Genomic DNA, 23,293 nt, shown 5'->3' with positions numbered 1-23,293 from the left:
AATACCATGTATAAACATATATAACTATAAAATTACAACCTCAACAAGTAATAATTAAATATAATAATACAAAATAACAAGGGAAAACAACCCCGCTCCTAGAGACAGAAGTAAAATAGAATAAGGTAACCACCTCCCTCCACCAACATTAACTAGACCCCCTGGCCTATATATATATAGAATAATAAAAAAAAACCAAGGGGGTGAGAAAATCGTTAAGTAGAGAACAAATAAATAAATCCCTCTCCCTATCCCCCAAGATAATATTAAACAGTAAGGTAAAAAATAAAGGGGGAGATATGAACCGGAGTGGGGGGAAGGCAAACCAAATCAATTATCTCTTACAATTTATCTAAGAGCGTCCAAAAATTCCTTGGCCTTTTCTGGCGATCCTTCATGATTAAAGCGTAGCATCGCTGGGTAGCGTAAGGAGCACTGAATATTTAAGTCCCTTAAACACTTCTTCGCCTCATCGAATGCCTTCTTCTTTCGGACCAGAGCTGGGGAAAAGTCCTGGAATAACATGATCTTGGATCCTTTATAGATCATGGGTTGGGGATCTTTTCCACAATTTCTAGAGGCTTCTAGGAGTATCTGCCTCTCTCTATAGCTCTGCAGCCGGAACAGGACCGGGCGGGAGCGCTGGTTCGAGCCGGGCCTGCGTGTTGCAACCCGGTAGGCCCATTCTACCCTTACTTGGCCTGATCCAGCCTCCAGATTTAAAAGCTGTGGAAGCCACTGTTCAAGGAACGCTGTAAGCTGGCCTTCCTCTTCCCGTTCGGGAAGGCCCAGCAAAAGAATATTTTGTTGACGAGGTCGTCAATGTGGTTCTCTAAGGTCCGGACTCACTGTTCGAGAGTCCGGACCCGATCCACGGCCGATTGTGCTGTAGTTTCGGAGGTCGCAGCCTTTAGCTCCGCCCCTCCGACTCGGCGCTCGATTTCCTTAATGTCTCGGTCGTGCTTTTGCAGCGCGGCTGAGAGTGAGTCCCATCTACTTCGGGATTCTTCAATAAAAGCGTCGATCTTCGCGTCCAGTTTGGAGATGATTTCCACAAGGCTCGCCAGAGTAGGTAAGTCCCCCGGGGTGGCTGCAGACACCTCTGCTGCAGCTGGAGAGGGTGGGGGAGGGGTTCCTGCCTGCTGAGACCTGTGGGCTCCCTTCCTTTTAGTCATTTTTACTGAAGATTAAATTGTTTAAATTCAATACTAAACAACTAATTAAATTAAACAGCTATTTTAAATGATTTGGTGAGTGTGGTGGGGGTGGGTGACCCACTTTGCCCAAGTCTTGGGAGGAGCACTGTAGACTCAGACTTGCTGGGTCGCCGCCATCTTGGATCCCCCCCCATTAAGTGTTTAAGTCCTGCTAAGATTTGCTTTTCCAAAATGCAGCACCTCGCATTTATCTGAATTAAACTCCATCTGCCATTCCTCAGCTTATTGGCCCATCTGATCAAGATCCTGTTGTAATCTGAGGTAACCTTCTTCGCTGTCCACTACGTCTCCAATTTTGGTATCATCTGCAAAGTTACTTACTGTACCTCTTATGCTACCAATGACCTGATAGAAGTTTATAAAATAATGATGGGTATAGATAGGATTAATGATAATTGTCTTTTCCATATGATGGAGAATTTCAAGTCCTGGGGGCACTTTTTTAAGGTGAGAGGAGAGTGATTTAAAAAAAGACATGAGGGGCAATTTTCTTTACACAGCGTGCGGTTCGCATGTGGAATGATCTTTCTGAGGATCTGGGTACAATTACAACCTTTAAAAGCCATTTGGATAAGTACATGAATAGGAAAGGTTTGGAGATATGGGCCAGGAGCAGACAGCTGGGGTTTAGTTTAGTTTGGGATTATGTTTGACATGGATTGTTTGGATCGAAGAATCTGTTTCCCTGCTGTATGTCTCTAAGACTCTAAGATCTGAAGGTGAATTAATTATTTTTTTTTGCATACTAGTTGCATATCTACTTAATGTGTTTGTTTCATCTGTTGTGAATATCTGTTACAGTTCAGAATATGCCCTTAGTACTCTGTTAGTTGGGAGATGGCACAGGTGGGGTCCAAGGGGCCTATCAAAAATGCAACTCAACTTGAACCTGTGACTAACCTTCACAGGCCAGTAACAAAGCCAGGTATCTCCTTTGGTTGCTGTTGCTTTTAGAATAGTAAATACACAGGACACAATGATCACACAAAAGATCGCTGGCACTGGATTCACCTGTGCTATTTCACACCAAGAGTCTAGGAGAAAGTGGAGGGAGCGGGACTAAGGATCATTAAAAGGCACTTTGCTAATTGTAAGGATTGATTGTTGGGAATGCAGCAGAAATGTTAAGCACTACGGGAGTTACTGTGTTCATAAGCAATAGGTGTCTGAGTAAATAATGTCTAAAGCTGCTTATCACAGTGACCAGGACAAAACCTGAATGCAACAATTCCTGATTGTACTAGGAGAAAGTGAGGACTGAAGCTGCAGGAGATCAGAGTCAAGAGTGTGGTCCTGGAAAAGCACAGCGGGTCAGGAACATCCGAGGAGCAGGGAAATCAACGTTTCGGGCATTCCTGATGAAGGGCTTATGCCCGAAACGTCAATTCTCCTGCTGCTCAAATGCTGATTGACCTGCTGATTGTACTAGATCCAGACATCCTGCCAACAGTACATTCCAAAGTTATTGCGAGCTTGAAAATAATAAAACAGTCTTTTTATACAGGATTGACACAAAATCTTCACGTAACCTTAGCAACTTACAAGTTGTGGTAGTTGCTGAATATCTCTCAAATTAGACACGGCAATCTACATAGGCCATCTGACATGATTCAAAGGACCATTTGAATAAGAAAGCAGATGACAGTCAGTGTTTGTGGAACCATTCCCCACAAAGAGAAGAAAAATTAAGGAAGACCAATCAACAAGAAGAAAAAATGTTGATAATGTAAATTTTAAAACAATTTTACATTACAGTTGCAGACCTGCGAACATTAATATGGCAGCTAAAGTATAACTCCTAACATTTCAAGTGCCTTCATTTCTCTAGCATGGAATTTATTTTAGTGACAGAGAGTTTGAATTCAAGATAATTTTTTTTAAACCAGCCATTGCAGGAGACAGGGATCCTGGGATCTACAGGCAACCTAAAGGTTAATTTAAAAACTCATCCATACAAGTAGAGCATAATTGAAGATTAGAATGAAGACAGAGCCTGCGGCTGTCTCACAACTAGAAGTTAGGAGGTGAGAGCAAACTCCCCGTATTACTGCTGACAGTCATTAATGTACAGTGAAGAGTGAGTTTCATGGTACAGTACCTCCAGTAACACATTCCAGGGTAAAAGAGATATCATCAATTGCAATATCTGTGAGGTCATCTCCACCTACTTCAGCTTCAAATAGGATGTTAAATGGATAGTTGTTGGAAATGATGACATTGGCATAAATCCAGTTGTCCTCCTTGTTCCCAGTCACTGACCACATCAACAAGGGCATTCCATGTTCTCCGGCACTGTATATCTAGAAAAGAAAAGGTATTTCATAACCATTACCATGTTGACAGGGAACAGAATGGATTTGCTCATTTTTCATTTTTGGGTCACTGCTTTAAGCACAGTTTAACTTGCTTCTGAGCTGTTACCGCGTCTGGAATGCTAGACACATTTTGTGAGAAGTTGTGAATTTGAACATTGCTCATTTTGATTTTGCGTCAAACCAACAATTAAGAATGGGAAAACTCCAAAAACAATTCAATCGCCGTGTTTTTTCTTTGCTTATTTCAGGGGAAGCCTAGCATTTCAAATAGATATTGTTGGTTATACATTACAAACATCCATTCCAGGTTGAGTTTCACTTGTCAGTAACACAGGTGAGAGAACTTGGTGACAGTGCATTTGATTTGTAGAAACAGATTTTGGTTTTGAAAATCAATAAAAAATGGAAATAACTTGCACTACCATGAAAGAAAAATGGTCTGTGGATTACAATAAATAGATTCTAACATAAAGAAAAATACTGCAAAATGTATGTGATTTTAAATAAAATTTATTGGTATGAATCTGAGACAGAGGAAAATCTTTCCAAATACCTGCCATGCAGCCAGCACATATCAAAAAAACTGAAGTTGATGCCTGGATCATTTTTCTGTAACTTAGTGCAGGTCTTATCTTGAGCATTATTTTAATCCTCTGGGGACACAAGTTGTTATTGTCTATGACCAAAAGCAGCGCAATCATTAAAAGTAAAACTGTTTTCCCAATGATGATGAGAAAGTTTAAGTTGCGTAACCTCAAAATTTGATCGCAACCATCAGTGGATAAACAGAAGACTCAGTGCAAAGACCATTGTAAAATTGGTCTTGGATCCCATTACAATGGGTCAGGCATTTAACCAGTTTTATTCATGCTCCCTAATAGTGGTGCGTCTGCTTTAGTGGAGAGGTGGGACATCGGGAATGTCTGACAGATTTGTCAGCACGTGTGATGAAGGGCTCCTGCCTGAAATGTCAATTCTCCTGCACCTTGGATGCTGCCTGACCTGCTGTGCTTTTCCAGCATCACACTCTTGGCAGATTTCAAAGACAGCCCCCTGAAAAGGGAAGGATTATGGACAAGATAAAATAATTGTGGAGGGAAATGGCTTCAACATGTATTTGTCAAACTGTCGAGTTCTCTGTTGCCATATTTGAGATGTAACTCTGGGTTGTCTACAGGTGGAGAAGGATTCTATTCCCTTGGGAGCAAGCACTCCAAGCAGCTGCGCCGTCAGCTCTGACAACTCAGGCAATTGATTAAAATGTCTACTGAAGAGTTATTAACTCAGAACATACACAATTGTTTCACTCTCCATTGATGCTGATTGGCCTGCTAAGAAGTTGAATTTTTGTTTATTTCAGCTTTCCAGCATTGCTGGTGTTTTCTTTAGTGTTAGCTTTGAACTCACTGCCAATTTTATTTCAGAATTCGCTACCATTTATCCCCTGGATCTTATTCACCCTCGTTGCTTTCTAATTTTCTTCTCATATTTGATCAGGTATTTGCCAAATGTAGGTTTCACAGCAACATCGCTTTTCTTGGCACTGTCACCATGTCTAATTTACACTGAAATTCCATATTTGGATAGAATTTGGGGTAGCATGATGGCTCAGTGGTTAGCACTGCTGACTCACTGCACCAGGGTCCCAGGTTTGATTCCAGCCTTGGGCAACTGTCTGTGTGGAGTTTGCACATTCTCCCTGTGTCTGCATGGGTTTCATTGGGTGCTCTGGTTTCCTCCCACAGTCAAAAGATGTGCAGGTTAGTTGAATTGGCCATGCTAAATTGCCCATAGTGCGAGGTGCATTAGTCAGAGGGAAGTGGGTCTGGGTGGGTTACTCTTCAGAGGGTCAGTGTGGACTGGTTGGGCCAAAGGGCCTGCTTCCGCACTGCAGGGAATCTAATCTTCCTCATGGTGTGTTTTGTAATGTAGTGGTATTTAATCAGGCAGATGATGACCCCACCATCCTCCTGTTTTCCCTCTGCTCACATTTGCTTGGCTTCCCCAGCAATTCTGGGCCTTGGGTGGGTGTAGTATCAGCAATGGCCATCACCTCACCAGTGCACTGCTGACCAAAGACGAGTGGCTGCCACTGATCGGCTGGCAGTGCTTGGCAGGGTCAGGAGTAGGGTCAGGGGTTGTTGTCTTTCACCGTCCTCAGGTCCTTGATACTGGGAAAGCCCACTGCTGCCCAACAAGGTGTCTGCCTGGCATTTAATTCAACAGATCTTTCTGAAAAGCGGTGACACCAGCTCTCCAGCTGGCAGGCAAGATCTCTGTCACCTCACACATTGCCATTCCTGTTGTAGATTCATCCTCAATTATCAATATTTCTAGACTTTCAGCATTCTTTGTTCTTACTGTGTCTGGAAATCCATGTACAGTTGTAACATCCTTCTTGAGCAGCATTGCTAACACTATCTGAAAGGTATCCTAGTGTGCATTTCACAAGACTATAGGAACACACGACAAAGGAGCAGGGTTTGACCACAAAGTCAAGTCTGCTCCACCATTCAATATGATCATGATTGATTTTGGACTTCAACTCCATGGTCCCACCATCAACACCAAGTCCTTGGTTCCCTGATCTGTCCACTAATTACTTAATAGAGGCAAAACATTAGAAACTTTCTCCTGTGGATTCTCAGTCATTGGGAGCTGGTTAGCACAGCCTCAGATAAGGGTTTGGAGATGCCAGTTTTGGACTGGAGTGTACAGAGTTAAAAAAAATCACACAACACCAGATTATAGTCCAACATGAAGCTTTCAGAGCACTGCTCCTTCTTCAGATGATTGTGGAGGCTAAGATTGTGTGTCCTGTGATCTTATACTCCACCACCACCTGATGAAGGAGCAGCGCCCTGAAAGCTAGTGCTTCCAAATAAACCTGTTGGACTATAACCTGGTGTTGTGTGATTTTTAATTCAGAGAAGGGTGATTAGATATAACAGAGACAGGGGGGCTAGAGTCAACAGTGGGCGAAAACTTATTTGTTTATCGGGGATAACTGGTAATCAGATCATTGTGTTGAAACAACAATGTACTAATTCATCAGGCCATAACACCAACTGGTGTTTTAGGATTTTAATACTTATTGGATTTACATTTAAACAATCAGTCAACAACTGTACTTCTTTAAATGTTGCTCCTACCTTCAGAGTTCCCATTTCTTTTGAACCATAAATATAGTACCAGAAACGCAAGCGACAGACTCCAACACTTGCTGGGAATGGCTGGGTGGTGGCTATTTTTGCAATGTCACCTTCACGCTGAGCTGCAGAATTAATGTACAGAAACATTCCTCCAACCCCTTCAAAAGAAACAAACAGCATTACGTATTTATTGAATTTCTCAGCATCAGTGGATCTGGCAAGTAACAGTTGGCAAATCACAGAAAGCAAAAATTTATGCTGTTATGTTTACTCACGTGCAAGCATTACATAATAACTCGGCTTCCATGTTCATGCAGATAGTAAAAAGATATCACTCATATTTCCCTCAAAAAAACATTAATCTGTACTTGGCATTGTGAGCTCGGGAACTCAGTGAAAAGAATAATTGCCTACTTCACTATGAAAGGCAGGATTTGACATATGAATTCCCACATTAATGAGAATCATACAGATTAATGAATTTCCCTGTCTTGTGGAACATAAAGCAGGCGTGTTGAGAATGTCAAAGTTAAGTAAGCCACTCTGTTTTCTTTGCAGGATGTCAGAGGAATTTCATTTACACACTTTGAAACAGTTTTTTTGTGCTTAGATTATTTTGTCTGATATCTTGTCTTTTTTCCCTAGTTGCCCCCTTCCTCATATAACTCGGGGCATCTGTCGGCTATCACCTTTGTCTTAACCTGTTCCCAACAGCAGATCTGTGTCTCAAAAACTACTTTTGAAGCTTGATGATTGTGGTATTTTGATTATAACTATATCTCAGAGATGCTCCTCCTCCTTTTCTTGTCTTGAGAGGAAACACTGAGAAACTGCAGAGTTGTTTTAGTTAGCATTTATGCTTAAAGGATCTTTCCAAAGGACAATAATTTAATGAAACTACAAACAGAAATTGCTGGAGAAACTCACCAGGTATAGCAACATCAGTGGAGAAGAAACAGAGTTAACCTTTTGAGTCGAGTGACCTTTCTTCAAAACTGATAGCATCTGGGAAAGAATAGTTTTTATCTTGATGACTGGGTGCAGGTGGGAGAGCGTGGTGGGAGGGGAATGGGTGGAAAGGAGTATTAATAGTAAGCCAAAGAAGAATGAAAACTAGATAGGGTGTTAAAGGGGACTACGAATAGAGGAAAATCGGGAGGTAATTGTGCTGAAAATAACCCATGTCATAATAGGACCTGGGGTTTGATGCTGGGTAAAGGACATAGAAGGAGGGGTTCAGGCCCTAACATTACTGAACGTGATACTGAGTCCAGAAGGCTGCAGGGCCCTCAAGTGGAAAATGATTTGCTCTTCATCAGGCTTGTGATGAACCTCACTGGAGCAATGCAGCAATCCTTAGAAAGAAATGTTGGCCAGAGAACATGGGGGTCTGTTGAAACAGCAAGCAACTGGAAACTCAGGGTCATTTTCATGACCAGAACGTAGGTTTTCCTCCTCAAAATGGCCACCCAGTCTGTGTTTTCATCTTCCCTTTGTACAGAAGACCACATTCTGAGCAGCTTTATCCTATTTAATAGGACCATTCATCCTTAAATATTTTTTTTCTCTCAACATTTGAGAAATCTTAACTACTTGCAAGAGGATGATTGAAGTTATGAGCTGTCTGCTTGGGAATTCTTTCTTCACCTTCTGAGGTCCAATGAATTTCCTCAGGGTGACCCTTGAGAAATACATTGATGGAATTTACAACACTGTAGCAATATGATGGGATGGTTAGTGGCTTATGGTTGGGATAGAAAGCTGCCACTAATCTTCTATCCTGTGCTGGTTTAGACGCTTGTAAGTAGTCTGTGATGAACCATATGTAAACCTCAGCAGAAGAGGCTCTTATCTTAAATAATAGGATGTAGTCTATTGCATTTCAATATATCTGATGCATTAACTTTCAGGTCGATTAGCAACTGTACCGTTGTACTATGGCATGTATATCTCTCTCAGGAATATTGTGCCACATTCCACACACAGACTAGCCCAAACTGCCTGATACTGCACCAAACATCAGAGATAGCAGAACTTCATCTTAGATCATAGATTAGCACTTTCAAAAATGTTCCTTCATACAATTGCTTTAGTCAATGCTTATGTTCCATTTATGTCCCACCCTACTTTATCTCATCCATCACCAAATCCTATTCCTTTCTCCTTCAAGTGCAGTTTTGGCTTCCCCTTATAGACATCTTTGCCAATTGCTCAACTATTGTCTGTCATGCCAAGCTCGTCATTCCAATCACACTCTGGGTAAGGAAATGAAGTGGGTTTCCTGTAACAACAAGTAGTTTACCTCTTCATAGTCAGTCACATCGCCTCTGAGGCATCTCATCTGACTCATTAAACTAAATGCTTGATTGTCATGTCCAATGAGATTCTGATAGCTGAGCACTGGTTGCTGGCTGTGCTGGAGTTAGCTAACCCTGCCATGTTGCATGCCGTGAAAATTGTGACCTAGTACAACTCTAAGAAAGAAAATCTTACTATTACCTCGAAACATGAATAAAACGAAGACTGTCTATAATTACCCAAAATGGCCACTTTTATTTTGCATCAAAGTGCTCTAAATCCCATCACATGAAGAAGAATGTGCAGTTTGTACCATTTTTAAAGCAGATCCACCTTGCAGTCTGAGACTAACCTCTACTTTTTAAAAACATCTATGATTAAATGAAAATTACTCTACACGGCATCAGTTCTATTTCTTCCTACATCAACAAGTTTCATGACTCCCAACTGTTCTGTTTGCACTGCAACATCTTGTGCACTGTTAAAATGACATAAAATAAGATAAATTAAATTTAAAATACAATAAAACTGAATGTTAGCATTTATGCCCCACCCACTCTGCTTCCAAGCCCACTCCAGGCCTTTGACTTCCAGTGGCCCCAAGTGGTTTTATGTTGCTCATCATTGTCTTATTAGGATCAACATTGCTATAGCAGTACTTCACCAAGTCAATCCATGCTTATGTTAGTAACAATATTGTAAAGCATGGATAATACAGCAGTTATGTCAACTTGCTCCAGGCTTTTGCAGAACAACAGCAATGCAGGTATTGCAAAATGTCTTTAGCAGTTCAAAAGTCTGCTTTGTTTACATGTTGACTTCATGAATACATTAGGGAAAAGAAAGTAAATGACAGTGTAGGGGTAAAAGGTGAGAGTTAAACAAAGTAGTCATTGAGCCAGGATCAAGCAGAATATTCTTGATCTTGAGAAGTTCTTAGTCATCTCACAACTTCAAACAATAGTGACAGAATTGAAAACATTGTAGCTGTTTTCAGGATGATGGCAGTTCTGTGTATAAAGTTATGTCTGTCAAATGGAACTCTTTCCTGCTCATAAGGCTATTGGAGTGAAAATAGTGGTTGCATGCATAGCACAAATATTGTATGCCCTTAAAGGAAACTTGCTATATGGAAAGAAATGCAAGTAAAGCATATTTATATCATGTCACTTTGGTTTGGGTAGTGACATTCTCTTATTTAAGCTTTGCTAAATACCATGGCACACAATCTAGGCCAGGACACCAGCTTGGTACTGAGAAAAGTCTGTGTGGTTGAAGCTGTCAACTTTCAAACCAGGATTGTGTTTGTCTGCACAGGGCGAAATAAAATATTCTCTGGACCTATTGTGTTATGTAGCACCAGTTCTCTTCATGCCTTTGCAGAAGCAATGATCAAAGAAGCCTTCACAGACACAGAATCTATTGTTAAGATTGGGAATGAACAATAACATTAGATCGAATTACAGATGACAAAACACTTGCAGCAAACATAGAAGATGGGTTGCAGAAACTAGTAAACAACTTTAAGTATTGCTGATAAAAAGATTCATTGTGTGAAAGCTTTTCATCTTGCACTCTTCCGGCCAGATCCCAACAATACAAATTCAAGGGGTAAGCCAATATTTATGCTGCAAGAAGAAGAGACCAACTTGTTAAGGAGCTCTGAAATGTGGGTTTGGAGAAGAATAGAAAAGACAGAATGAATAGAAAAAAGTAAGAAATGATGAAATGCTAAGGGCATTAAATAAAGAACAAAATGTACTGAATGTAACTAGGAAAAGGCAGAGAGATGGGCTGGAGACATTTTAAGAGGAAACAGATTAGTAACATTAGAAAAACATTAGAAAATTGAGTGAGGGTTTCAAGAAAACAATTTGAAAGACGAGGGAAGACAATATTATGAGTGGATGGATTGAAAATTAGAAGAGATTATTGGAAAACGTAAATGCTGATAAAATTCAAGATTACAATCAGAGTTCACATGATGACAGGGCAAAAACAAGGACTGCAGATGCTGGAAATCAGATTCGAGATTAGAGTGGTGCTGGAAAAGCACAGCAGGCCTGGCAGCATCCGAGGAGCAGGAAGGTCGACGTTTCGGGCAAAAGCCCTTCATCAGGAATAGATTCTATTCCTGATGAAGGGCTTTTGCCCAAAACGTCGATTTTCCTGCTCCTCAGATGCTGCCTGACCAGCTGTGCTTTTCTAGCACCACTCTAATCTAAACATGATGACAGTCCCATGAAGGGGAGCAAGGAATTTTCCATGAGCAAATCTCATCCTTTGGACAACACCAGGTGAAGCAGATATTATGGGACCTTCCTCTAAACAAGTTAGTTGCCATCTTTGCCATCTTTTAAAGTGGCTACACTTTAAAATAAGCTGGCTTGTGGAAGGCAGTTTAGGACATCGTAAAAAGTGCTGTAAAAATGCAAATTGTGTCTCTCTGTCAACTGTTTTATATAGCAATGCTCTTACAATTCTTTAACAAATATCCGATTCTGAAAGTTTCCATACACATAAACATTGAAGAGTCTTAACAACAGCTAACGGCAAGGTTTTGTTTAGGTTTGATTCAGAAATGGCATAACTTAATGACTGCTTCCCTGGGTAAAGCACAAGCAGAGAAGATAAATATTGTTTTGTGCTGAGTAAATTTCACCTTCACCTGTCGACGCTGGTAATTAGCTTTGGACTGGATGGATAACCTGATTGATTTTTAATTGCACTTCACTTTCAGCTCTGTGCAGATCCTCTTTTTTTCTGGATTAGGGAAATGGGCAAGTAGTTAACTGAATAGCTAGATTTTAATTATAGCTGCAACAACTTAAATTGTGGCTACTAAAGAAGCTAGGTAGAATATGGGCAGAATCTCACTGGGATCTGAATGATCTGATGGAACAATAGAAACATAACGTTGGCGCAGACTCAATGGAGCGAAGGGCCTTTGGTGCACTGTACGACTCTATAACAGTAAAAGTGCTAATGTAGGAGACAGTCACAGGGCAGAAGAAAGACAAGTAGCTACTCACATAAAGAAGTTAATCAAGTAGAACAACCTGTGAAAGAAGAAATGCCTAAGGAATTCCTCAGGCATACCGAGGACTCAGATGACTCAGACCAAGCTTTTTGGCAAGAAGTTATTTATATCAATGAACATCTCAATAATTTATGCTTAATGGATGTATGATTATTACTATCTTCCCATGCCACCTTTGGAGTATAGTGTACAGTTGTGGTCGTCCTGCTAATAGGAAGGATATTATTAAGTTGGAAAGGGTGCAGAAAAGATTTACAAGGATGTTATTGGGACTGGAGGTTGGAGTTATAAGGAGAGGTTGGACAGGCTGGGACCTGTTCCCTGGGGTGTAGGAAGTTGAGGGGTGAACTTATAGAGATTTATAAAGTCATGAGGGGCATAGAAAAGGTGAATAGCAAAGGTCTTTTCGCTAGCGTAAGGGAGTTCAACACTAGAGACCATAATTTTAAGGTGAGAGAAGAAAGATTAAAAAGGGACTTGAGAGGCAACTATTTTCACACAGAGAGTGGTTCGTATATGGAAAGAACCATCAGATGAAGTGGTAGATGCAGATACAGTTGTACTATTTAAAAGACATTTGGATCGGTATATGAATAGGAACAGTTTGGAGAGATTTGGAACAGTTTGCAGGCAAGTGGGACTAATTTTGTTGGGAAACCTGGTAAGCATGGACAAGAAGGACCAAAGGGTCTGTTTCTGTGCCGTATGACTCTATGACTCTACTGTTGTCTGCTATGTCTTCTCCACTCACTCTGACCCATCCCAAACCCTTCCTTCACTCACCCCGCATGCCCTCTGTGCTGATGATTTCCTTGATCAGGATACTGTCTACCTGCACTGAAAGCTGTGCCACCTACCTTCATTTCCCATTACACCTTTCCCTCTCTTATTCTAGGAGCATTCCGGCAGACTCTGAGTGTGTGTGCATGAAGTACCTGGACTTGAGTGGCAAAATGTTCTTGCTGCAGCACCATAATGTTAGTTATTGGTGCAGCCCGTGTTGCAGCACTACAAAACTGACCATTAAGTGGATTGGAGATGTGCTGTGGGGATTCTTAAAGTCTGGCACACATCAGGTACCAAAGGTCTGTGAACGGTCGGGGTAGGGGGTGGGTGGGGCATGGGAGGGAGGAGGTGGAGGCAGGGAATGCTTGCTAATGGTACCCATGCAGCATGCCCTGAAATTTCAATGCCTAGTTTCCAACATGGCGGTTGCTTGGATCAAGCGCCGAGCTGAATAGCCAGACACCTACACTTGTTTCCCTGTGAGTTTTCCCAACATTGAACTTGTTTACAAGAAGTTTGACAAGCAATAATCACAGTCAATTTGCAATTCGGTGTTACCTGGTCAGAATCTTGCTATGCTGTTTGTGCAAAGCATTAAAGATGGTGTGAGTGTCTCCTGGTGTTGAGGTGTATCTCATCGCATTTGTTGCCCTATTCTGCTACACACCCCACCATAGCTTAAACCACTCAGACCCCAATGAGATTCTGCCCTGTCACTCTTCATGTGGAATGTAGAACAAAAGCTGGTGAACTGCTTTCCAATGATTCAGGTATCAACAAATCGTTGAATTGTCTGTTCAAGATATCGGTTGCAGCAGCTATCACAATGAAGGAACTGTCACCAAGCCACAACTATTTTGAATACCACAATAGTAGAATAACTATTACTAATCAGCTCTAGGTAAGGAAAATAAACCCCAAATGCTTAGTTTCATTTTAAGCTGAAGTTAACTTAAAATTATGCATGTTTTGAAGCTCACTTAAAACTAGTGAATGGAACCAAATAACTTATTTTCTCAGAGCTAAAACAACAACTAACATTTATGTCACATATTTAATGTGATAAAATGTCCCAAACTGCTTCACAGTGGCATATAAAGCACACTCAGCCATGATTGAATGGCGGAGTGGACTCGATGGGCCGAATGGCCTTCCGCTCCTATGTCGTATGGTCTAATATGACAACAAAGCATATGATGTGTTATTATGAGAGATGACCAACACTGGTCCTGGAGATAGGTTTTAAGCAATATTTGGAGGGAGGAACATGAGGTAGGGAGATGGATATGTTCAGCAAAGAATTTTCAGAGTTGAGTACTTGGGCAGTTGAATGCTCAACCACCAATGGTGTAGCGTTTAAAATCTGCGAAATCCAAATAGGTGGAATTAAGCAAGTACAGAAAACTGGGAGGATTGGAAGTTCTGTGGATATTACAAAGATGGGTGGTGTTGATGCCAAAGAGGGATTTCAAAGCAAGAAGAAGAATGTTAAAATCAAAGCAAAGTTGGTAAGTCACTGAGCTGGGGTGATGGCTAAATGGCATTAAGTCCAGATATGAATCAGACACTTTTGAATGGCCTCAAATTTACAGAGGAGAGTATGTGAGACACCAATCAGGAATGTTTTGAATAGTTGAGACGGGAGGCTACAAAGGCATTGACAAAGGTTTCAGAAGCAGATATACTGAGGCAATGGCAGGGTTTGGAGTCAGAAATAGGTGGTCACAGAAAGAGTGCAGATTACAAACCACAATTTGCTTTGAGATGCTACAGCATGACTGATTAGAGCATATGTGCTTACCTGGTGTGTGATCACTTACTGGACCAGTCCCTGCAGTGCTGCTTTTGCTAGCTATTGTCCAGTCAAAATCATCATCAGTCCTCTGCATTAAGCTACATTCAGTGAGCAAAGACCTTGAAGTTGTACTATCAAAACTGCAGCTTCCTGGAATATTAACAAACTGTGCTGAAAGAGCAAAAACAAAGGTATATTTTAATAAATCATATTGAGGAATTGACACCAAACCATTTATTTTTGCACATGAAGGCAACACACTGGCTGCCAACTTACTGTTTAATGTTTTCATTGTAAATTTCCTTGGGAGGGTACTTCTAATTGGCGATAGTGACCTCAGCAGAGAATTGGCAGAAGGCCCAGATATAGGCGCAAATCTATTTTCCGGTTTCTGCCAATCTCCATCAGAAACTACAGTGACTAATTCGGAGATTCCCAAGCAGGTTCTTGGCCTCCATTGTGAAACTGTGAAGTTGATAACTACCTCCTATAAAATGAAGAATCGAAGCTATCCAGATCATCCACTTTGGACAAGCATAGACAAGACAAAGTAAAGCAAAGCAAGAATCTGTCAACTCCTGTTGCTCACACCACTCATTAGAATAGTTCACAAATGGTCATTTTATAAAAAACAATCCAAATAACATCAAAGTATTTTACCAGGTGATGGGGTATGAGAGAATTTGGCAGCATTCAAGTAAGCAGTTAGGATCAGAAATGTCAATAACTAATGGCCTTGGCAGCATTGCTCACTTCCCATGAACAAGAAAAGAAAGAGACAGATTCTGAAGTTAAAAATGTATACTCAGCAGAAAATATAAAACATAGGAAAATGATTAGCATTGACACATAAATTGAATATTATTTATTATTTTTATTAAGAACTTTTGCGTAGGTCATTTGCATTGGAGACACAAGAGAAGTTTAGAACATATATCAGTATAGTTTCATTTACCTACTATCTGTAGCTCACTACCAAACAAACTCTAATGAGTGTATAATTACATTGGTCTGGGACAGTTTATTGCCACCACAGACAATGAAGCAAAATAATTCAAGAGACAGTGATTGTAAATTAATGGTACTTTATAGGTGCATGATCATGCATTCAATTTTTCAATATGTATAGTCTCAGATGAACCAAGTCAAAACACTGCATCTATTGGGTAGACATTTCCTGATCCTCAAACAGGTGATTTGGATGCAGGGAGGTCAAGGTAATACTAAAGAACTGCATCTGATGTGTGAATGACTTATAGTCATAAAGGCTGTGACAAAACTTTAACAAAGTTATGTTGTCCTTGGTATTTTTTTCAAAGCGGTTGACACTGAGTCATAGAGTCATAAAGATGTACATCATGGAAACAGATCCTTTGGTCCAACCCGTCCATGCCGACCAGATATCCCAACACAATCTAGTCCCACCTGCCAGCACCCGGCCCATATCCCTCCCACCCCTTCCTATTCATAGACACATCCAAATGCCTTTTAAATGTTGCAATTGTACCAACCTCCACCACTTCCTCTGGCAGCTCATTCCATACACACACCACGCTCTGTGTGAAAAAATTGTCCTTTAGGTCTCTTTTATATCTTTCCCCTCTGACCTCTAGTTCTGGACTCCCCAACCCCAAGGAAAAGACTTTGTCTATTTATCCTATCCATGCCCCTCATAATTTTGTAAACCTCTATAAGGTCACCCCTCAGCCTCTGACGCTCCAGGGAAAACAGCCCTAGCCTATTCAACCTCTCCCTATAGCTCAAATCCTTCAATCCAAGCAACATCCTTGTAAATCTTCTCTGAAGCCTTTCAAGTTTCACAACATCTTTCCGATAGGAAGGAGACCAGAATTGCATGCAATATTCCAACAATGGCCTAACCAATGTCCTGTACAACCACAACATGACCTCTCAACTCCTCTACTCAATATTCTGACCAATAAGGAAAAGCATACCAAACGTCTTCTTCACTATCCTATCTACCTGCGATTCCACTTTCAAGGAGCTATGAACCTGCATTGCAAGCAGTCTTTGTTCAGCAATACTCTGTCAGACCTTACCATTAAGTGTATAAATCCTGCTAAGATTTGCTTTCCCAAAATGCAGCGCCTCACAGTTATCTGAATTAAACTCCATCTGCCACTTCTCAGCCCATTGGCTCATCTGGTCAAGATCCTGTTGTAATCTGTGGTAATCCTCTTCACTATCCACTTCATCTCCAATTTTGGTGTCATCTCTTCTGGGGTATCTAATTTAGAGGGTTTTCAGGCCAATTTGATTATAACTAACGGATACTGCCTCAGGCAAAAGGCTTTCAAGTTTAAAACTAAACACTTGTACAATGAAAGGGGAGTGGCCAGTTCTCCTAGCTCAGCTTTTCTCTGGTCTCGTTCGGTCTGGCTGTTGAGAGAAAGCAGTCAGTTAGTTTCTTTGAGACAGCTGGTCAAAGAAACAGCTACATAGAAGAAGGTGTTCCATGCTGAATCTCTCTTCCATCTCTCTCTCTCTGACATCTCCTGTTAGAACCTGTGTTTGATTTTTTCCTTTTTTGCCAGGAGGTATTTAAAGAGAATTGTAACAAGTAGTTGGAACATCATCATTAAGTTGGGATAATCTGTTGGGTTTTTGAATAGGTTAAATTAGTTTATATTCTGTTCTCTTTTGTTTGTGTTTCATTCGGTAATCTTGCAAAAAAAAAATCTGTTTTGTGTAAAGCTAAGTGGTTGGGCCAGCTGCATCACATCTGGAATATCTACTTTGCTTAAAACAACCAGCAAAGTTAGGGTCCGGGCTACTTCGAAATATTTTGAGGGGGTCCGCCTGTTCCATACAGCACAGATAAGGCCCTTCAGCCCATTGAGTCTGTGCTCATTTATTTACACTAATCCCACTTATTAGCACTTAGCCAATGATCTTGAATTTTATGGCATTTCAAGTGTTCACCCAAGTGAAGGTTATGAGCTTCTTTGTCTCCACTGCCTTGTCAGACAGTGCATTCCAGATTCCCACCACTGGTTTTCCCTCAAATAACCTATAACTCTCTGGCCCTTTACCATAAAATTTTGCCCTTTGATTAAAGAGCATATCTGCTTTCTATCTATCCTACATGCCTCGTAACCTTGTGCACCTCAATCAGGTCACCCCCATGGCCTATTCTGCTTGAAAGAAAATAACCAGAGGAGAAAGTGAGGTTTGCAGATGCTGGAGATCAAAGTTGAAACTTTATTGCTGGAACAGCACAGCAGGTCACTATCTATCCTACATGCCTCGTAACCTTGTGCACCTCAATCAGGTCACCCCCATGGTCTATTCTGCTTGAAAGAAAATAACCAGAGCCTACCTGTAGTCATTGTAATGAGGTCAGCCAGCTGGACCTCTTAGAATATGAGTTCCCTGATTGCCCTGGCTGACAGATAAAAACAGGAGTGCCAGAGATTCTGACACTCTGGGTACTGACTCCGACGAGGCTGTGCCAGAGTCAAGAACTTTTCACGTGTAAAGAAAAGGGTGACTTGGTTTTGAGACACTGGCCCTGTGGAGTTATTTCAGTGACTGAAGAAACTCACTCACAACAATCATTTTTGAGTTGGGATAAGCATTTCTTGCATCATCCCATTATTTGAAAAGCTTGACTTGTTTGACACTGCCGTCAAAGACTGGATGCCAGTATGTGGAAAGAATGTGTTATTTTTCCGAGCAAACAGATGAAAGCAATGGGTGGTTCTCCTGACAGCCTGTGGAGCTGCATCTTTTTCTGTTATTAGGAGCCTGACTTACCCTCAGGCACCAGATACTGAAACGTTTCAAAAGCTGATGAAAAGGAATATCATGACCTGAAGCCTCCTTTAAAGCAATGATGCTTCCATTTTTACTCAGAAATTTGACAACAAGGGGAATCTGTGTCAGGAGTTTTGAATATGTTAAGACCACTGGCAGAGACATGTGACTTTGGTTTATCCTTCAATGAAATGCTTAGTATGTGGCATTAAAGATGCAACGATGCAAAAGTATCTATTAGCTGAAGCCCAACTCGACTTCAAACAGGTACAACAACTGGCTTTATCATTGGAAAATGCAGCAAGTGGAGCATTTGAGTTGCAGGGCATTCCGATGGAAGTAGACATTCTCACCAACTGAACTTGGAGGACACCATCTGAGTGCAGATAATTGAATAGCCTCACTTAGGACATACCTTGATTGGAAGGACTATTGGTAGGCCCACCGGAAAACCCAAAAACAAAGCCAAGCCTTAGCCAATGGTTAAAATGTTCTTCAGGATCGAGGCTGGCAAGACATTGTGGAGATACTGCCATGGATTTGAGAAGTCTAAAGTCTCACTAAATCTACATTGAATAAGGGAACTCTTAGGCCAGGAGAGTGCACACCCTGGATAGTCCACCTACATCTGGGTTGTGGAGGTACAGGTGTTGGACTGTGTGGACAAAGTCAGAGTCACATGACACATGGTTATAATCCAACAGGTATATTTGAAATCACAAGCTTTTGGAATTCTGCTCCTTCAACAAGTGACTGGTATTGAAAGGCAATATCTTCCCATATGGCATCAGGTAGTACCAACTCATAGGTGGGCCAATGGAGAGGCCCAATAGTGTATGCATAACTTTGGCTAATGCAGAACGTAAATGTGCCTAGACAGAGAGAGAAGGATTTGTGGTCATATTTGGAGTCAGCATATTCCACCAATAGCTTCATAGACAAAACTTTATGATAATAACACAAATTCATGCTAGATGTGCTTAAGAGGACAGAGTAATGCTGCCCATAGCTTTAGGCTGAATTCTAAGTACAAGTTAGAACACTGTCTGGGAAGCCAAGTAGCAAATATGGATACATTGAGCCACTTCCCACTGGCATATATTCCACCGCTGGCACCATCACTGGAACAGTCTGCAATGGTTTTAAATTTTCTGGACTCACTTCCAGTCAAAGCAGCCAAAATCAGACTTTGGATGCAGAAAGATCTGGTCCAGTTGGTGGTGATAGGGGAAAACGAAAGGGCTGTCGCTACCAGAATTTAAATATTTTTGGATCCAGAGAGACCAGCTCACAGTAGAGGGCCGGCATATTATATAGGAAACAAGAGAGATTATCCTGAGCAAAGGTCACTGCCAGATATTAGTTGAATTCCACTAAGATCATCCAGATGTCTCCAAAATGAAAATACTGAGAGGTTATGTCTGGTGGCCACACTTAGATGCAGACAAAGCTGTATTGGCGGGGCCAGTCCCCAGAGTGCCAACCAGGACAAATTACCACATCCCAAATACATGGAAAAGGCTGGGTAAACCTGGAACTTGGTTACGCATTGACTGTGCATGACCTTTCATGGCTCAGTGCGCTTAGTCATTTTTGAAGCCCACTCAAAGTGGTTGGACATGCAAAGAGTCCATTTGTCAAACATGGGGACAATGACAGAAAAACTGCGTCCATCTTTTTCAATACACAGACTCCCAGAAGTGTTGGTCACAGGCCATTGCTTACCAGCAGGGAATTTGAGTATTTCCAAAAGTTGAATGACATTCAGCATATATATGGACAGCTTCATACCATTTTTCATCCAGTGGTCGAGTAAGCCCAGTCCAAACCTTGAAGATAGGATTGAGGAAATAGCCTACAGCCTCTTTAGATACCAAGCTATGCTGGTTCCTGTATGATTATAGGATGACCCCACATGCACCTACAGGGATATCAGTGGCAGAGTTGCTCATGGGAAGAAGACTCCGTACCAGGTTAAATCTGACCTTCCCAACATCCTCACATCAGGATTGCCGATGCCAGACCCAAGACTCCACCAAACAAGAGAGACAAGGAGTGATGATGTTTAGTGTAAGAACCATGGGAATGGCCCTGAATGGATAAGAGGCACGGTCAATGCAAGGTGAGGACCAGTGATGGATGAGGTTTGGGTGGGTGAAACAGTCCTGAACAAGAACGTGGACCATATGAAAGCCACAAACTCGCAAATGGTACAGGAGCATAATGTGCATTGCTCCTCGGGAACAGTTGGAAAGGCTGCTGGTCTTCTGGGTTCATCCTCTCCACCAAGCATTGACAAGACTTCTGAATCTAAGACAGACATGATGGTAGCAGCTGCATCAACATCTTTGTCCTCAGAAGAAGAGAGTGAATTTCTACTGATGCTCTCCTAGTGCAAGGGGTGAGCTGACTTGTATTACACACTGCCTGTATTAGACACTGAGTCAGAGGAAGCTAATCCAGTGCTAAAACACTCCAGGAGGCTGGTCAAGAAATGGATTGGCCTCCGTCCTTGGACTCAGGGGACAATTGCACCAAAGGCAGCCAGCTGGACCTCATAGAATATGAATTTTCTGATTGGACCAGATGAACAGGCCAATCAGGGAGTCCCAGCTGACAGGTAAAAAGGGAAGTGTCAGAGATGCTGACACTCTGGGTGTTGACTCTAACAAGGCAATGCCAGAGTCAAGGACTTTTCATGTGTAAATAAAGGGTGAGTTGGTGACAGGATACTGGCCTCTGTGGAGTTATTTCATTATCCAGTCTGTTTTTTTTTTTAACTAAAATGCTCTCAACAAGGCAACATTGTGGTGAATGTCTTCTTACCTCCTTCAGTGCGATCATGCCCTTCCTATTGAGACTTGAAGAGAAATGAACACAGTACTCCAGCTGTGGCATAAAGAAATATCTGCACACTGCCAACATAACCTCCCTGCTCTTATAATCAATGCCAAGACTGATAAAGGCGAGTGCCCCATGCCTTCTTATTAATCTGTCTTGCCACCTTCCAATGCTTTGAACAAGCATCTCAAAATCCCCCTGTTGTTCTGAGTTTCTTAGTTACCTGCCATCATGCCTTGACTTGTTACTTCTTCCAAAGAGCTTTCCCGCACGCTTTTCAGGGTTAAAATCCAATTGCCACTGATCTGTCCGTCTGACCAACCCAACTATATCACTGTGTAATCTAAAACCTTTTTCCTGACTATAGACTACCTGGCCAATCTTCAGGTCTTCCCCAACCTTACTTATCATCCTCTCCACATTCTCATCTAGAATATTTATATATCATGAACAAGAAGGGACCCAGCACTGATTTCTCTTGTATGCCTTTGGATACCAACCTCTGATCAACTGCTTTCTCCCACCACCCTCTGACTCCTACCAGTAAGCCCATTTGGATCCACCTTGTGAAATTGGATCACATGTGTTTTTTGCCTTCCTTATCAGTCTCCCATGTGCATCCTTGTCAAAGGTTTTGGTAAAATCCATAAAAGCTACATCATCTACACACTCAATCATGTCCCCGAAAAAATAAGTAAAATTCGTTAGGCATGACCTCCCTCTGACAAAGCCATGCTGACTATCCTGGATTAAATCTTGTCTCTCCGAGTGGCGATTAATTCACTCCTTCAGGATTTTTGCCAATAGTTTCCCTACCACTGATGTGTGATTCACTGATCTTTAATTCCCCTGTTATCTCTACTACCCTTCATAAAATGTGAAACCACATCAGCTATTCTTCAGTCTTTTGCCACTTCTCTTGTGGCTACAGAGGAATTAAAAATTTGGGTCAAAACCCCTGTAATTTCCTTCCTCACCTCTGCATCAGCCTGCGTACAACATGTCAGGACCTGGAGATTTGTCCACTGCCAAAACCTCCAATATTTTCTCACTTCCTATATCAAACTGCTCAAGAACCTCACAGTTCTTCTCATCAAATTCTGTACTTACATGCTCTTTCTCCCAAGTGAGGACAGCAGTGAAGTACACATTTAACATTCTCCCGAAATGTTCTGCCTCTATACACAGATTATTCCCTTGGTGCCTAAACACCTCTATTCTTTTCTTGGTTATCCTCTTTCCCTTAATATGCTTATGAAATATCTTGGGAATCTCCCTAATTTTACCCACCCAAGTTATTTCATGCCCCTTTTTTGCTCTTCTTGATTGCTTTCTTGAAGTATGGGGTACAAATAAAATCAAAGCAAAAAGGCAAAGTCCATTCTAAAGCCTCATCCATTCCCAACAGTTGTCATAAAGATGTACACGTCACCAGCAAGAGAGAATCTCTATAACTTGTCATTTGATCCTTTCCTTTATTTTGTAGTCGTACAAGGAGTAGTTTCCATTAAGGTACTCATACATTCAAACAGACTGCTCCTCACTCAGATATGAGAAGATAAATCAATGCAACAGTCAATTATTATGTCCTTTTGCATCAAGGCTGTAACTAGGCAGAGGAATATATTAAATTACGTCATATATCTGATAAAATCAAAAAGGAACATATTTTTAATAGAATCAGGCAAAATTCTCCTTTTTAATATTTTAAGAGCAAGAGAAGTGGTTTCATCCAAGGGAGAAGCTGCTACCAATAATATCTGAAGATGTAATTGATTCTAATGTATGAAAATTGAAACTGACTCTGTAGATTTTTCACATCAGTGTCATATACACACGTTCAAATGTCGAGTCAATGGAACAGATAAGGTTGAAAAATTGTCCGAAAATCAAAATTGAAAATATATATCCACTAATGAAAATGTCACATGTAGTGACAATTTATTGTTTAGATTTCTTCTCCTCATAACGTGGCTGGTTTACTTAGGAGATTTTTGATACTACAGATTAGGATTCATATGATAGAAGAACAGAAAAACTTATTGAAGGGCAAACTGGGAGCAAATCATTCA

General features: G+C 41.2%; 1 protein-coding gene across 8 annotated transcripts in view; it reads right to left on the bottom strand.

The window, feature by feature from the left end:
* malrd1 (MAM and LDL receptor class A domain containing 1) overlaps positions 1-23,293 on the bottom strand; it is a 408,484-nt gene that overhangs the window by 94,458 nt on the left and 290,733 nt on the right. For all 8 annotated transcript variants that reach the window (XM_043690416.1, XM_043690424.1, XM_043690417.1 and 5 more), the window contains 3 exons: positions 14,610-14,774; positions 6,685-6,842; positions 3,316-3,517 (listed from right to left, as the gene is read on the bottom strand). In XM_043690416.1, the coding sequence (XP_043546351.1) occupies positions 3,316-3,517; positions 6,685-6,842; positions 14,610-14,774 (525 nt within the window). The remainder of the gene's footprint in view (positions 1-3,315; positions 3,518-6,684; positions 6,843-14,609; positions 14,775-23,293) is intronic.

This window comes from Chiloscyllium plagiosum, chromosome 5, assembly GCF_004010195.1.
Source record: "Chiloscyllium plagiosum isolate BGI_BamShark_2017 chromosome 5, ASM401019v2, whole genome shotgun sequence".
Taxonomy (NCBI): domain Eukaryota; kingdom Metazoa; phylum Chordata; class Chondrichthyes; order Orectolobiformes; family Hemiscylliidae; genus Chiloscyllium; species Chiloscyllium plagiosum.
Note: the sequence above shows the minus strand (reverse complement) of the source record. Positions and strands in the feature narration are given on the sequence as shown.